This window comes from Sciurus vulgaris, assembly GCF_902686455.1.
Source record: "Sciurus vulgaris genome assembly, chromosome: 7".
In the NCBI taxonomy this organism is placed as follows: Eukaryota; Metazoa; Chordata; class Mammalia; order Rodentia; family Sciuridae; genus Sciurus; species Sciurus vulgaris.
In genome coordinates this window covers 149,325,528-149,340,068 of record NC_136467.1, presented here as the reverse complement: position 1 = coordinate 149,340,068, position 14,541 = coordinate 149,325,528, and the positions used below count along the sequence as shown (strand labels likewise).

The window sequence follows — 14,541 nt, the reverse complement described above, 5'->3', positions numbered from 1 at the left end:
TTTGCTTCTTTGGCAGCTAGCATAGCTCTGTTACCAGAACCTGACAAGGATACTACAAGAAGAGAATATGACAGTGTTCACTATGAGCACAGAGCCAGAATCCTTAACAAAACATAATAAAACCCAGAAATTTATTAGAAGCATAGCACACTAGAGAAAACGAAGATACTTCTCCAGAAATACAAGGGTGTTTCAACATTCCAAATCAGTGTGATTCATCCCATTAGCAGATTAAAGGAGGAAAAACCCATGATCACCATAAAAGATGAAGAAAATGCGTTTGACAGAATTCAACCAGAATTCGTAATAGAAGTTCTCAGCAAAGCAGAAAGAAAGACCTTCTCCCTCAACCTGATACAGGGGCATCTGTGAGAAGCTACCGCTACCAATGCACTCAGCCCTGATGCCAGGAGCAAGACAAGGAGGCTTGGCTTTCGCCACCACTTGGGTCTGTCAGTGGTGGTCCTGCCCAGAGTGGTAAGGCAAGGAAGAGAGCAAAAGACAGAAAATCAGCTGATGTGGTCAGTCTGCAGATGACCCAAAGGAATCTACAAAAGGATTTATGAAGGTTAATATGGGACGCCATAAAAGTCTCTGGGTATAAGGCCAGCATGCACAAGTCAACTATATTCCTATACAATTGTCACAAACAACTTGAAAATGAAGACAAAATTCTCCTTACAATTACAGAAAAAAAATCAAATTTGACAAAGACATCCTCAGTGAAAACTAGAAAACACTGCTGGGAGAAATTAATAAATCCTGGGAAATGTTTTCTGTAAAGACTAGATAATAAATATTTTAGGCTCTGTGGACCACGAAGTCTCCATCCTGACTACTGTCACTGCAGCATGGAAGCAGCTATAGACACTGCATAACTAAAGAGCATGCTATGTTCCAATAAATCTGTCCTTATAGCTGAAAAATTCGTAGAGGGAGGGAAGGGAAGAGAGGGAGGAAAAAGAGAGGAAAAGGAACCTCCCAGAGACTGAATTAGAGCAAATTATATTCCATGCTTTTACAACTATGTCAAAATGAATTCTACCATTATGTATAACTAAAAAGAACAAACAACAAAAACGTTCTTTATGAAAACAGGCATTGACTCATGAGCCATTTTATGCCAATAACACTTATGCCAGCATTTTATGGGTTAGGAAACTGAAAAATATCCATTCTCCTCCAAAAGATATATAGATTCAACACATTCCACTCAAAATTCCAGAGGTGTAGATGCTAACAAACTGATGAAAAACATACAGAAACATAAAGGTCCTAGAATACTCAATCTTAGGAAAACAAAGTTGGAGGAACTTACTCTACCTGATTTTAAGACTTAGTAAAGATACAATGATCAAGATAACAGCATATTGGTTAAGGATACACAATAAGAAATATGGAATAGAGAACACACTGTATGTATGGTCAATTGATTTTTTTAAAAAATACTATTAAGATAATTCAATGAAAAAAGAATAATCTTTCAACAAATAGTACTGAACAACTAAGTACCTGTATGGAAATAAATTGAATTTTGTCCTATTCCTCATATCAACTTGATAAAAGTAAAAGCTATAAGTATAAAGTTCTTCAAAGACAGCATTGAATCTCTTTGCAAGATAGTCAGTGGTTTCTTAGAAAAAGGTTATAAGCATAAGTTGAAAAAATGATAAACTGGGTTTCGACATAAAAATTTCTTGCTCAACAGAAGACTTAAGAAAATGAAAAGTCTAGACACGGACTGGGAAAGATATCCAAATGATATACTCACATCCAGATTATATAAAGAACTCCTAAAATCAACTATAAAAAGGCTGAACCATTTTTTTTTTTTTAAACTAGGATAGATATTTTCCAAAGAGGAACTATGAGTGGCCAACAAACATCCAAGATGTTCAGCACCACCAGTTATCAGGGAAATGCAAACCAGTGCCCCAAGGCGATGCCAGAATGTACCCACTAAACCAACAAAACCACAGAAGAAAACACCACAGAATGTTGGAACGTGGCACAAGAATCATGGAAAATCATGTGGCAGTTTCTTAAACTTCAACTACGTGACTCAGCAGCACCACTCCTGTGTTTTTGCCCGTAGGAAATGCAAACAGGCCCACACAAGACTTGCACAGAATGCTCACTGCAGCTTTATCACACAGCAAAAAAAGTGACAATGGTTAAACGAACTGCAGGGTGTATGTATGATGCAATTTTACTCAGCAATTAAAAGAAACCACTGATCACGACAGTGACGGGGATGAATCACGAATCCTACTTAATGAAGAAAAAAAAACCCACTACACTTCTAAAACTCAATGAAACTCATCTAAGATCTGTGCATATAACTATAGTATGTAATCACACCTCAAAAACAAGATGCAATTTTATATCAATTAAAAATACTACCACTTGATGCAGATGAGGTTTTGATATTATGATCACTCTCTTTAAAACTTTAAAATGCAGTTTGGATATTCGTATCAATAGCCTTAGGTTATGTGTCCCCCGTAAATACATTCAAATGCATTTCTAAAAAAGTTCCAGTAGAGGTGAAAATGTGGCTCAATGGTACAGTGCTTACCAAGCATGCACCAGCCTAGGGTTCAATTCCCAGCATCACAAAAAAAAAAAACCTTCCATCTTTTATTTATATGTTACATGTGTATATGTACATATATATTTTCAATTTACTTTTTTTATGCAAAACTTATTTATGAAAAAATAAAAACTCTAACTCCCAAATGTTCATACCCCTTTTCTCATTATATCATTTTGCAAAAATCTTCCTATGTTTTTTGGCAGTGCCGAGGACTGAATCAGGGCATCAAGCATGTTAGGCAAGCCCTCTACCACTGACTACAGCCCCAGACATCAAACTGATTTTCTGCAATGATTATGTGTTGCTTTAGCAATATTTTTATGTTAAATCCAAGGTTTTTAAAACTTGACTAAGAACTTTATAAAATTTTCCATTCTTTTTTTTTTTGGTACTGAGGATTGAACTTAGGGGCACTCAACCACATCTCCAGCCCTATTTTGTAATTTATTTATTTAGAGACAAGGTCTCACTGAGTTGCTTAGTGCCTCGCTGAGGCTGGCTTTGAACTCGAGATCCTCCTGCCTCAGCCTCCTGAGCCCACAGGATCACAGGCGTGGCCACAGCTCCAGGCTCCAGTCATTCTTTAAAAAGAGACTATTCAAAAGAGCTTTGCTAGTGATGACTGCATGTCTTTGTGAATATACTACAAACCACTGAACTACATTACTCAATAGGGTGAATTTTATGATATGAATTTAAAAAAATATGTAAAATTTCCAATCTGAAATTTGACTCCCACCATCCTGTTTTAAGTACAGGAATGGAACCTAGAGGGACTTTACTACTGAGCAATACCCCAGTCCTTATTTTGAGAGGTCTCACTAAGTTGCTAAGGTTGACCTGGAACTTGCTATCCTCCTGCCTCAGCCTCCAGAGTCACTGGGGTTACAGGTGTGCATCATCATGACAGAATGACTTCTGATATTATTTAACTTATTTAAAGCATGAGTGACATTTGTATAGATTAATGCCTTTAACACATTAAAGAATCACACATTTTAAACACTAATTGCCAAATTTCAAAAAAGGCATATTATGCCAGTTATAGCTAATTCCTAACTGCCAAACTCCCATTCCGCCTGCTTTCATCTGGTATTGCAACATGTTCAGTTGTAAAACATTTTTCTTCTTTTGTCTTCAATGTAATCCAGAGTAGCCGCACGATTCTGTTCTAGCCAATAAGATACAAACAGATGTCCACGTCCAGGAGAGATCCTATTTCCCAATAACAGGACAAAGTCAGCTGTCCCACCTCTCCCACCCTTTTCCTTTTCCCTTGTAGAATTTAGACACAGTGGCTGGTGGTGTGGCAACCACCTTACGAACTTGAGAATGGAAGACGAAGTAAAGACAGCCACACTGGAAAGCAGAAGATCAACCCTGGATAGTCTATTTCCAAACCGCAATGACAGAAAAGTAAAATACTTGATTAGTATACCAACTGTAGTTGGGGTTGTTACACGAACACTAACATAAACCTGATAAAATGAAAAATACAAACTCTTACTATTTACTGACAACTAAATTAATGCTATCCATAAATTCAAAAGGCACACCAACATACCTTAACAGCAGCATTTGGTTTCATACCACATCGATATGTCTTGGCTACCTGTGGAGTGAGCTGGATTTCCTTGGTAAGCTGCCTCCACTTACCACACTTGGGTTCTGTACACTGAACCTAGCGGAAATAATAAGTCAAGATCAGTAGGTTGGCTAATCTTGAGGTACATCCACCACTCACAACCTGCATCACCATATAATTCACTTTTACTCCATTAGGGTAATTTCTGATTCAGTACTAGCTCAGGCAACAGGGAAGTGCACAGAGGAGCTAAGAACTGTTGTCAGAAAGATTTTCCATCTCAGACCTAAGAAAATAATCAGAGATGAATTTGGTATCACTGGTCAAAAAAGAACACTAAATGCAAATAATGTGGTATCCTGGATTGGCTCCCAGAACAGTACAAGGACTCAGTGAAAAACAGATGAAATCTAAACAAAGTCTGTAATGTCATTATTCACACTTGCCAATGTTAATTTCCCAGTCTGACAGATTCAACTTCACACACACACAAAAATTAACTCAAAATGGATCAAACAACTAAATGTAATAGCTCACACAATAAAATGCTTAGAAGAAAACAGGGCATTATGTACACCCACAAGAATGGGATTCTAATTCGAATGGGTTATATTCCATGAATGTATAATATGTCAAAATACAACTCCATGGTCACGTATGTCAAAAAACCACCACCACCGCAACAAAAAAAAGTGCAAACTAAAAAAAAGAAAGAAAGAAATTATAGGGATTTATCTTTATGGCCTTAAACCTGGTAGTGAATTCTTAGGTGTGATACCAAAAGCACAAGCAAGGAAAAAGCAGACAAACTGAAAACTCTCATGCATCAAAGGTCACGAGCAAAGTGAAAAGACAAACTACAGGAAAAAAAAAAAAAAATACCTGCGAATCAGAGATCTGACAAGGGTTTTTAATATACAGAATGTATAAAGAATTCCTACAACTCAAAAATAAAAAGACAAACTACTCATCTCAAAACAGGTGAAGGACTTGAACAGCCACTTCTGTTGTTAGGGAAATGCAAATGAACACCACAATGAGGTTCCACTTCACACCCACTCAGAGGGCCAGCATATTAAAAACAAAACAAAATGAAAGTTGGGGAGCGCATGGAGAATCTGAACCTTCACACACAGAAATGAAAGATGGTGCAGCAGCTATGGAAAAGAGCCAGAAGGTTCCTCAAAAAGTCAAATGCAGAATTACTATGCAACCCAATTCCACTCCTACCTATAGACCTAAGAGAACTATAAACAGATATTCAAACAAATATTTGTAAAAGAAAGTAGCCACACGATTCACAATAGCTAAAAGGTTGAAATAACCCAAATGACCATCAAAGGATGAAAGGATAATATCTTTCCAACTGAATATTAGAAAGAATGAAATACAGTTAATGCTACAATGTGAATGAACCTCAAAAACCCCACCCTAAGCGAAAAAGCAAGACTTGAAGGGGTTACATGTTGTAGGATTCCATTTACAGGAAGCACCCTAACTGGGAAAATCCATAAAGATGGAAAGCAGACTAGCAGCTACCAGGGACTGGAGGGTGGGAAGACGAGAGGGTGACTGATCCTTCGTGGGTGAGGGAAACAAGCTGAACAATAACAGAGGTGGCAGCTGTACAACACTGTCAATATGCTAAAGACCACTGAATTGCATGTCTTTTTTTTTGGGGGGGGGGGGGGGGGTGCCAGGGATCGAACCCAGGGCCTTGTGCTTACAAGGCAAGCACTCTACCTACTGAGCTATCTCCCCAGCCCCGAAATGCATGTCTTAAAATAGTTAATATTGGGTCTCAGGGTGCGGCTTAGGGGAAGAGCATGGATTTGGCATGCATGAGACCCAGACTGAATCCCCACCACCAAAACCAAAAGCAAAATAAAAAAACAGAAAGTAGACAAAACATTAAAATGATTAATTTTATGTTATATGACTTCTACATCAATTTAAAAAAAAGTTTAAGCGCACAAGGCAGTTCGGAATTACTCATATTTTAAAAAGCTAGCAATAGTGATTTGTGATATATGTAAATCACTGAAATATATTTTCAAAGAATACAAAATAGAGAAAGGAACATAAAAGGTTAGATTAAAAAAACAAGTTAGAGCCAGGTTAGTGGTGCTTACCTATAATCCCAGCAACTCAGAAGGCTGAGGCCCTAAGCAACTTAGTGGAAACCCCCTCCCCCCACTCTCAAAATTAAAAAAAAAAGGGGGGGGAGGGCTGGAATCTGGCTTAGTGGTTAAGCATCCCTGGGTTCAATCCCTGATACCAAAATTTTTAAACAAGTTATAAAAAATATATCCAAAGTATAATTTTTTAACTTAATTAAGATTTGTATGTAAAGCACAAAATTATGTTTAAACAAACTCAAAAATATGAACAGAATAAAAGACTAGAAGGATATATACCAAGCTTAGAAATGGCTATCACTAGCAGGTGTGAGACTTTAGTTTCTTCCTATATTATATTGAATTATCTTTCCACAAAAAATAAAAAATATTTTTTGCCTCAATAATAAAAAAGAACAGCCAAGCATAGTGGCGTACACCTATAATCACAGTCACTTGGGAGGCTGAGGCAGGAGGATCGCAAGTTTGAGACCAGCCTGAGCAACTCAGCAAGGCCATAAGCCACTTAGCAAGACCCTATCTCTAAATAAAATATTAGAAAGGGTTGGGGATATGGCTCAGTGGTTAAGTTCCCCAGTACACCCCAAAAATCAGAAAGAACAACAGAAGTAATAAAAGAAAGATTTCTTAAAAGTCAACCTTTTCATCCATTCCTCTTCTTTTTAGCTCCATAAATGCATGTTCTTACCCAGTAGGGGAGCTGCTGGTCTGCCATGAATGCTTTGGGGCTAGGTTCAGTTTTGCCATTGCTGGTCCATATTTTTTTCCAGGTAGTATACTTATCATATCCATCTTTATGGCTGCAAACAATAAATACATCAAGCTAGGTGTCAAAACACAAGTCAATAAATCTTACAGAAAGGACTAAACCAGTCTTTTACACAGAGGGAAATTACTATGGTTCCCATACAACAGGTGGTCAGAAGGGGTATTCTCTATTCCATGGTTGTATAATTATAGCATAATGAATTCTGCTGACATATATAACTAAAAAGAACCAATTTTTAAAAATGTTAAACTAATACAGGTAAAGTATTCTCTAAAGGAGGAATTAGGATATTTTAAAATGTAGAGAACTGGAGGTACAGCTCAGTGGTAAAGCTCTTGCCTAGCATGGCTGAGACCCTGGGTTCCATCCCCAGTACCACAAAAGGGGAAAAAAAGAATACTTTCAAATGTACACAGTGAATCTTAGGGTGGCCACTTAAAAATTACATCACTAGATTAAAAAAACACAATCAATAAATGCTCAATTAAAATCAGAGAAGTCAAAAGAGAGAATCAAGGCAGAGAAAACAGCAATTGATCTATTTCAATCCAATTATGTCAATTTCTTAAAATGTGAATAATATATACACATAAATTAAAAGCAGTTGAAAATTAAGTTATTTATTTATTTATTTATCTTGGTGCTGAGGATCAAATCCAGGGCCTTGTGTCTAAACAATTTACTTCTAAATAATCTTGGATCAAAGAGAAAAACTCGAAGGAACTTTAAAAATATTTTGAACCAAATGAAAACGAAAGTTATTGAAATTTGTAGAAGGTAAGTACATCATTTAGAGGGAGATTTATAGCATTAAATGTGTTTGTTAGAAAAGAGAGATCTAAAATCAATAACCATAAAGCTTCCAACTTAGGAAATGAGATAAAGAAAAAAATAAATCTACACCAAGTAGAAGTAAATAATAAAAATGAGAGCACAAGGAAAATTGAAAGTAAAAACAAAACCAAAAACTGATTCAAAGAATCAGTTCTTTGAATAAAATTCCTATGCCACCAACAAGGACAAGGAGAGAGAAAAAAGAAAAAAATAAAATTAGTAAAGGGGGGTGGTGCTGTACAGTGCCCTCTGCCCATTAGCATCTCCTCCCTACTTCTGCACCCACCCTCTGCATACAGTGACGGAACAGCAGAGCAGCTCTGAGGGCTTCCAGAATGTGCAGATTCACAGCAGATATTTTTTGAGCACACACACAAACTGGTACATCAAAGTCCTGGTCAAATTTACAGTGGTCACAGGCATGACGAAAACAGTCCAGGGACTAAGCCTCAACTGCTGATCCCCTCCCCTGCCCTTGTCACTGCCGTTCACCGTCGACAGTTCAATTAGCAAACCAACCTTCTGTAATAATGGTCAAAGCACTCATTACAGAAATGCTCTCCACAGGAAAGGTGATACCATCGGGATGTGTAACCATTTTTGGCACATCTGAAAACAGCAAAAACATGTAGCTTTGGTAAAAAATACACATTTCTTTTCACCTTTTAAAAAAAAACATTTAGCAAGTGCATTCTATAGGCCCATTTTGTTTTATTTCCATTTCAGACTCCTAATGGCCATGAACCACCAACAGGGGACCCTGGAATGGATGAGTATATAAGGTAACCCAAGTCAAGTGTCCTTAGCTGAAATGTGTCAGACAAAAGTTGAAGAATTTCAGATTTTTTTTTAATTTTGGAATCTTGTTATACATATAATAAGATAGCTTGGGGATAGGACCCAAACCTAAATATGAAAGTTATGTTTCATATGTACTTTATACACATAGCTTGAAGGTAATTTCATACAAAATTTTAATGGCACCTGCATTTTGACTGAGGCCATCCCATGAGGTCAGGTGTGAAATTTAATACTTGTGACATCATGTCGGCACTCAAAAAGTTTCAGATGTTAAAGCTTTTTGGATTTCAGATTAGAGATGCTCTATCTGCCATACACAGAAGGGACACAGGCCTTTGACACTGGTCCCTTGCCTAGGTGGCAGCCGGGGGCCAAGGAGCCTAATGAAGACTCCCTGGAGCACTGACAGTTTACAACTCGAAGCATCCAGGCCACAGCCTCTGAGGAGAGGGGCCAGCATAGATGACTCTTGTAACACGTCTGGCCTAGTCCTGAACAGGGACTGGATCTGGCCTGCTGTCATCTGAACGTTAAGCAGGCAATCTGGCCACATAACTACAGAAGAGACAGTAACACAGCAACAGAACAAGGAATCCTGCCACTGTGAACACAACCCCTCCCACCTCTTCATGTTTAAAAATAAGCAGGATGTGTGTTCCAGATTTTATTGAATCTTAAGCCTTAACTGAAGATTTTTCTCTAGAAATGGCAAGACTGCAGTTAACTGTGGCTTCTGTGAGACCTGTACATAGAAGTGGGAAGAGGAGGCATGTCATACAAGGGAGAAAAGCTGTGACCAGTGAACACTTGCTGGGCATCTCTGGAAGGTACGGGTCCTCCCCAATGTGTTGCCAGTCACTATGTTGGCTGCGTTGAGGGCACTGCACCGTGGAGCTGAAGTGGGTGTGCTCTCTCCCATTAGGCCAGGGGTAACAGGGAGCTCTAAGGAGATGTGGAATACAGAGAATGTCTGAGCAACATCTCTCTTGTTAGGCGACTTCCAGTATCAGCATCTGCCTTTGGAAAAACTACCTCCTAGGAAGATGTTCCCACAAAGCATGCTCTCACGGGCAGAAACTCAAGGCTGAGACTCGCCTTCTAAACAGACCTTTCAGAGGCACTTGCGAAGCACACAGGACAGGTCGCTGTACAGCCCGCCTTCTCGCACTTCCTGTACTTCTTCTCTGACACTCCATCTTCGTCCTCATCTACTGTTTCAGTTGCTTTCTTCTTTGCCTGTGGGAGGGACAGCTGAGGTTAGGACCACTGGGTTGACCAGGCAATGGCTTTGGAAGGTGTGTTACTACTGAAACCACATGTGTGTTTTAAGTTCCAAGTGTGAAGGGCAACAACAACCTGGCAGTGGGACGGCTGACCCACAGAGTAACCACTACCTCATGACTCACTGCACATATAGTTCACTGCCTGGCTAGAGATACAGAACCAGTACTTTAAGGACAGGCACCTAGGAACTCAAATTCACCTGAGCCTTTTTTAGAAAAAAAATGACACAGTTCAGCATAAACACAAGTCATTCTCAAATTAAGACGTTTTTCCTTCCTTAGAAGAGTTAAACCCATGCAATATTATAGACTTTTATTTTACTTTTAAAAACTAAAAATTAGGAAAGTTCTAGAGAATTATATCATTTAATTTTTTCATGAAAAAGAAAAGGGGCTCTATCAAGAAAGCAACCCTTCAACAGTACCCAACTGACTACAAGCTCAAGTCCAAATTCCTCTGAATGACATCCAAGTCATGCATGATCTGGCCACAGCCTCATATCCTGGCAGCAACCACACAGTGTGATTCCCTGATGCCCATTCACACTCCATGCCTTATCCTTGCAGCTCCCCACCCCAGAGATGCAGCATTCTACATCCTATCACTTTAGCATACTGTACTGCAACTATTGTGAATCTCTCCACTGGACTTTAAGCAACTGGAGGACTGGTGGAGTGTCTTCCACCAATAATTTTATTCCAATCCCAATATTATTCCCGTATGCTCAAAAGAGGTTCCTTGAATGAACAAATGAACAATACCTGCCTGCCGGAGCTCCTCAAAGGAAGGCTATCAGGAGAACCATCAAAAGCTGTTCTTTTCTTTGACCTCCCACGGGGAGTTGCCATTATAGTAAAAAATCTGCAAAAAAAAAAAAAAAAAAAAAAAAAAATTAAACCATTCAATATTAACATCTGCTATTGTTTCAACTGTGTGGAGCAAAGCTATTATGTAGTTTGGTGGGTATGAGTCCATGCTAGACTACCTGGATGTACAGTCATCACTTCAGAGTTACTTAACCTCCCCAGGTATCCTGAGATAAAATGGGCATGGTAAGGGTGTACCACAGCAATGGCATGAAAATTAAGACAATTTAGAGCACCAGTACCAGCAGAAGTACTCGATAAATATTACCCTTTAGTACTATGCACACTTTAAAATGAGAAACATACCACATGAATGAAAAATAAACAAATTTCACTACTATTTGTAACATTCAATAGGGAATAATACCTAGTTTTTGTTATGTTCCTCTTTTTTCATCATACTGTGTCTTCTTAGTTCCTGAATTCTGATGCCTTAGCAAACTTTAAAAACTTATTCATTCTTTCTTAGTAAAACTCAACAAGATGAATCTCAGGCACATTGTGTGGTCACTACTGAACACAGGAACCTGGATTAGATAGAAGCACTGGTATCTTCTATCAGATAAATCTTAAGCGTTCTCAAACTACTCTAAGAACCTCAGGATTAAACAAACCTTAAGAACCAAAGACTGCAAAATAAATAATGCACAGTAACATGAAAAACAGTTATTAGAATTTTTTCAATTAAGAATAGAAAAAGACTTAGCATAAGTAATGAATAATATGTGAATTCTGTAAAGATCATTCTTTCCCTTCCCTGTTCCATTGTTTTTACTACATGCACAAGCACACACACGAAATAATAAAATGAAAAATAAATAAGACATACCTATGAATAAGGAATTTCAAACTGGAGAAGTATTAACATAAAATACAAATCCCATATACACGATCGTAATCTTGGAGAAAAGTTTTGAAGATCTTGTAATCCTACTGTTTCATATTTGTGAATAACATCTTTTTAAAAAAATGTTATTGTATTTCTTATATCTTTATTTTACTTATTGATATTTATGTTGTACTGAGAATGGAACCCTGTGCCTCACACATGCTAGGCAAGAGCTTTGCCACTGAGCTACGGCCCTGGTCCCTATAACAAAATCTTTAAGAGTACTCTTCATGGATTATTAACATCAAGCAGAAAAACTTTGCCATCTACCCTAACTCTGAGAAGACTTCCTATCAATGTTATGATTTTCCTTTGATATAGTCTATATTTTCTTAGAAACAATATAATTTTACCTATGAACACATAACCTCTACACATTCTGAAAAGTAATTTAATACTTCTTAAAGCATTATATTACGGCTTAGAGGGCCTAAAGGTGTATGTAGCTCAGCAGCTGAACACAAGTTTTGCATGCATGAAGAGCTGGGTTCAAGCCCCAGTATCAAAATAAATAAGTTGCCATTTGGTTCTACAGCATCCATTATACTGCTAAAGTGCCAGTAATTTAAAATATACCATCTACTCAGTTATACCAAGTACACTCTTGCACAATGTACAAAAGCCTTCTGGGTCCCATTTGTATTTTTAAAGGGCCTAACAAAACTCTTTGTACATGAAAATATGAGTATAAAAAAAGAATATGTAAATATGAATTCTTACATGTCTTCATATATATATAAATCTCACATTATTCATAAAATGAATCACAAAAAACGAAATGTGAAAATATATAGTATTATGTACTACTTTTTTTTTTTTTTTTTGTATTGGAGATTGAATTTAGGGACTGGTGAATGCTAAATAAGCATCCCACCACTGAGCTACATCCCCAGCAGTACATATGGTATTGTAGCAAAAATATCTGAAGTCCAACATGGGGTTTAGGAACAAAAATGAAATCAGCCTAGGTTCATGCAACATTTGACTCTGCTACCTAGGAATATGTGTTTCCTAAAAGCATAGTTTCCAGAAATTTCATCAAATATTTTAATCAAATTGTACACCAGAAAATGTTCTTAATGCAATAAAGAATGATAAAATTCAAGTAGTTAAATATTAAATGAAAATACTAACTATAAAGATCTTATTAAATTTGAGCAAAGGTTTTTAAAACAGTACATTTTCACCTTTATACAATTATGTGCTTCCATTCTTTTTTGGCACTTAACATAATCTCTATTTTCACTGTTGCTGGGTCGTAAAATGAAGGGAAAAAATAAGTTTTAAGGACTATGCTTTTAAATATAACCTTAGAAATACTAACCAAAGTGTCATTCAAACAAACCAGTACAAAGTTTTCACATCTGATTCTTTAAATAAAAACACCTAGCTAAATATGTTTCATGTTCAATATTGTATAAACCTATTTCTTCCTAATTTGAAATGCACAGCTTTGGTTTTAATGTGATAAAAGGGAAAAGCAGGTGTTTTCTATAAACATGCAAGTGGATACGTCAATACCCAGACTTCTATTTAAGTAGTTCCCAGGTGTTTCTGAACCAGCTTATTCAAGAACCGTTTCTTAAAACACAATTCACAAAAATATGAATCAAGAGGATTCCAAATTTACAGTGGAGTCAGAATAATGTCTAAAAATAGAACAAACTACTAGAAACTTCTTCAGAGACCAATGAAAGAATAATTTCCCTCTGGGCCATTTAAAGCAAAACTAGTACCTTATTATTCCCACACTAATCAAATTCTCAGGAGTATGGACCGGGAACCATAACTCAGTCACTACTCAACATCCAGTTCCTTAATTCAACCCTGAATCCCCAATAGCCTGGGCGTCTTTTGTTGACTGACCACTTTCTCTGCCGGGAAGACAATTAATTATTGATGGTCATTTTCTCCTGTGTAGCCTCCTGAAGAAAACCTCCCCTCCCACTCGCCTTTCTTCCACTGAAACATCTTTAAAAAAATAAAATAAAACTGGCGAGAACCGAGCGCCGCGAGCGTTCCGGGGACTCGGTGGAGCCCCGCCAGCGGCGCGGAGGACCGGGCTCTCCGCAGCCGGGCCTGCCCGCGAGCGCGCCCGCCGGCGGCTCACCAGGGCTCCGCGGCGGCCCCGCGACACCTGCGAGGCCCGGGCGCGCCGCGCGGCCGACGAGCGAGCCGGGCGGCCCCGGCCGGACCCCGCGGGGACCCCGACGCCAGGCGCCCGGTCTTCGCCGTCGGAGAAGCAGCGCCCGGGCTCACCTCTCCGCGAAGAGCGAGCCGGGGCGGCGCACGCCGGGCAGAGGGGAGCGCGGCCGGGCCAGGAGACCCGCCACACCGCGCCCCGCCGGGGACCCCGTCGCCCCCCGGCTCCGAAAAGACCCCCGCCCGCGACCCTTCCCGTCGGCGGCGGCGCATTCAGCGCCCGGGACGCCCGCCCGCCTCCCTCCCGGGCGAGAGGCGCTGCGCCGCGGAGAGGAGGGCTCGCACCCCGCCCGGCCGCAGAGCGCGGAGCTGTCACCCCGCCGCCGCCCCCGCGCCCGCCCCCTGTCGCAAGCCCCCACCTCGCAGCGCCAGCCAGGCGGTGCGCGCTGCCCGGGCTGTCCGCGCCCCTCTGAGCCGCGCGCAGGACCGCAGCACCCGCGCGGCCGCGCCGCTTCCGCCCCTACCGCGGTGTGACCCGACAGGGTGGGAGGAGCCGGAGGGACAGCGAGCGGGGCCCCGCCCTCGCCGCCGCCGCGGTGCGCTCCGCCCCCGCCATTTCCGCCGCTGCGCAGACCAG

At 39.8% G+C, this 14,541-nt stretch overlaps 1 protein-coding gene across 4 annotated transcripts in view; it reads right to left on the bottom strand.

The window, feature by feature from the left end:
* Positions 1-14,471, bottom strand: part of KDM1B (lysine demethylase 1B) — a 46,291-nt gene extending 31,820 nt beyond the window's left edge. For 2 of the 4 annotated variants that reach the window (XM_079147063.1, XM_079147066.1), the window contains exons 1-6: positions 14,324-14,471; positions 10,769-10,868; positions 9,832-9,959; positions 8,442-8,531; positions 7,008-7,119; positions 4,161-4,277 (exon numbers count right to left, since the gene is read on the bottom strand). In XM_079147063.1, the coding sequence (XP_079003189.1) occupies positions 4,161-4,277; positions 7,008-7,119; positions 8,442-8,531; positions 9,832-9,959; positions 10,769-10,855 (534 nt within the window). In that variant the 5' untranslated portion in view covers positions 10,856-10,868; positions 14,324-14,471. Of the gene's footprint in view, positions 1-4,160; positions 4,278-7,007; positions 7,120-8,441; positions 8,532-9,831; positions 9,960-10,768; positions 10,869-11,240; positions 11,393-14,021; positions 14,042-14,323 lie in introns of those variants that run through there. The other 2 variants (XM_079147065.1, XM_079147064.1) reach the window with 2 other exon arrangements.
* Between the last annotated feature and the right edge of the window lie 70 nt (positions 14,472-14,541).